This window comes from Nansenia antarctica (genome assembly GCF_963989245.1).
Source record: "Nansenia antarctica genome assembly, chromosome: 6".
Lineage (NCBI taxonomy): Eukaryota > Metazoa > Chordata > Actinopteri > Argentiniformes > Microstomatidae > Nansenia > Nansenia antarctica.
This window is the reverse complement of record NC_137676.1, coordinates 37087292-37089244: the sequence shown is the minus strand read 5'-3', so window position 1 is coordinate 37089244 and position 1953 is coordinate 37087292. Positions and strand designations below refer to the sequence as shown.

Genomic DNA, 1953 nt, shown 5'->3' with positions numbered 1-1953 from the left:
GCATTTAGCAGACACCTTTACCCAAAGCGACTTACAACATACATTCTATAGTATGAAGAGCGCTTGTGTTCCTGATTGCTGGTGATTGACTAGTAAAAACTACAAGGCACCTCTTGGTCATCTTAACTGTGACACATCGTGTAACATTTAAACTTTGCCTTAGAGTACTGACCCCACTCAACAAAATGTGAATAATAAACTGTAACTGCAGGAACTGCAGTGTTTGGAGTGGAATCTTTCTTTATGGGGTTGTTCCTGTTTACCTCTTCCTCTCTCTCTCTCTCTCTCTCTCTCTCTCTCTCTCTCTCTCTCTCTCTCTCTCTCTCTCTCTCTCTCTCTCTCTCTCTCTCTCTCTCTCCAGTGATGGGGTCGTACCTAGTCTTGGCTTCTGTTCTACTCTTCCTAGCAGGAAGGGGTGACGGTGGGCGGGTGCTGGTGTACCCAATAGATGGGAGCCACTGGATCAACATGAGGATTCTGGTAGAGGCCCTGCACACCCGGGGCCACCAGATCACCGTCCTGCGCTCTTCTACCAGCTGGTATGTGTCTGAACTCTCCCCCCACTACACCTCCATCACTGTGCCCCAGGAGCGTCCACAGAACATCGAGAGCCAGGAGTTCATGTCTGGCTTCCTTAAAAGGACCGTGGACATCCGCAAGGGCGAGGGCACCCCCTGGGCCTTCCTGGCATTCTACATTAATTTGTTCAGAATGCTCAGACAGAACCACGAGATTGTAGCCCAGTCGGTTGTCACCATGTTTGAGAATAAGACTCTGATGCGGGAGCTGAAACAGGCGGAGTATGACTTAATGCTGACCGATCCGGCGTTTCCTGGTGGAGTATTGGTGGCCCACTATCTCCAGCTGCCCCTGGTATTGAACGTCCGCGTACAGTTCAGTGGGGAGCCACACATCGCCATCGCTCCCTCACCCTTCTCTTACGTCCCACATTTACTCTCCCAAAACACTGACAAGATGAACTTTACACAGAGAGTTAACAACATTTTCTACTATGGCATCGTCCTCTATATCCATCACTTTGTCACCAACCCCCCCTACCAGGCCGTGTGTGACCGGTACTTTGGCCCCAATGTGGACGTCATGTCCCTCATCCAGGGAGCAGATCTGTGGCTGATGCGCTTGGACTTCATCTTTGAGTTTCCACGGCCTACCATGCCCAATGTGGTCTACATAGGGGGATTGCAGTGCAAGCCCTCCAAACCTCTCCCTGCTGAGTTAGAGGAATTTGTGCAGAGCTCTGGAGAACATGGGGTCGTGGTTATGTCTCTGGGCACCCTGCTGGGTGATCTTGGTCCTGAGAGGGCTGAGGTTGTTGCTTCTGCGTTCGCCCGCCTGCCTCAGAAGGTGGTGTGGAGACACCTGGGAGAGAGGCCCTCCACCCTGGGCAACAACACACTACTGGTCAAATGGCTGCCTCAGAGTGACCTGCTGGGCCACCCTAAAACCAGAGTCTTTTTCACACACGGGGGCACCAACGGGGTCTACGAAGCCATCTACCATGGAGTCCCAGTGTTGGGGATCCCTCTTATCTTTGACCAGTTTGACAACTTGGTGCGTCTGAGGGCCAGGGGCGTGGCTGAGGTGGTAGAAGTGACCACGTTGGAGGTGGAGTCTCTGACACAAGCTCTAAGGAACATTCTGGACCCAGGGAAGCCCTACAGAGAGAACATGCGCAGGCTGTCTCGGCTTCACCACGACCGACCTCTCAAACCCTTGGACAGCGCCATCTTCTGGTTAGAGTTTGTCATTAGACACAAGGGTGCAGCACACCTGCGTACTGAGTCTTACAAGATGCCCTGGTATGCCTATCACAATGTTGATGTTGTGGCGCTGTTGGTGGGCACTGCTTTGCTTGTACTTACTCTGGTTGGAATTTCCTGTAGATGTCTAGTAAGATGCTTAGTAAGGAGGAGAAAGTCCAAGTTGGAGTGA

General features: G+C 52.0%; 1 protein-coding gene across 1 annotated transcript; it reads left to right on the top strand.

The window, feature by feature from the left end:
- Nucleotides 1-363: 363 nt before the first annotated feature.
- On the top strand, nucleotides 364-1953 carry LOC308161353 (UDP-glucuronosyltransferase 2A1-like; the record flags this gene model as incomplete). The annotated part of the gene is made up of 1 exon (XM_080535360.1): nucleotides 364-1953. One exon carries the CDS (start codon nucleotides 364-366, stop codon nucleotides 1951-1953), a length of 1590 nt encoding a protein of 529 aa, XP_080391486.1.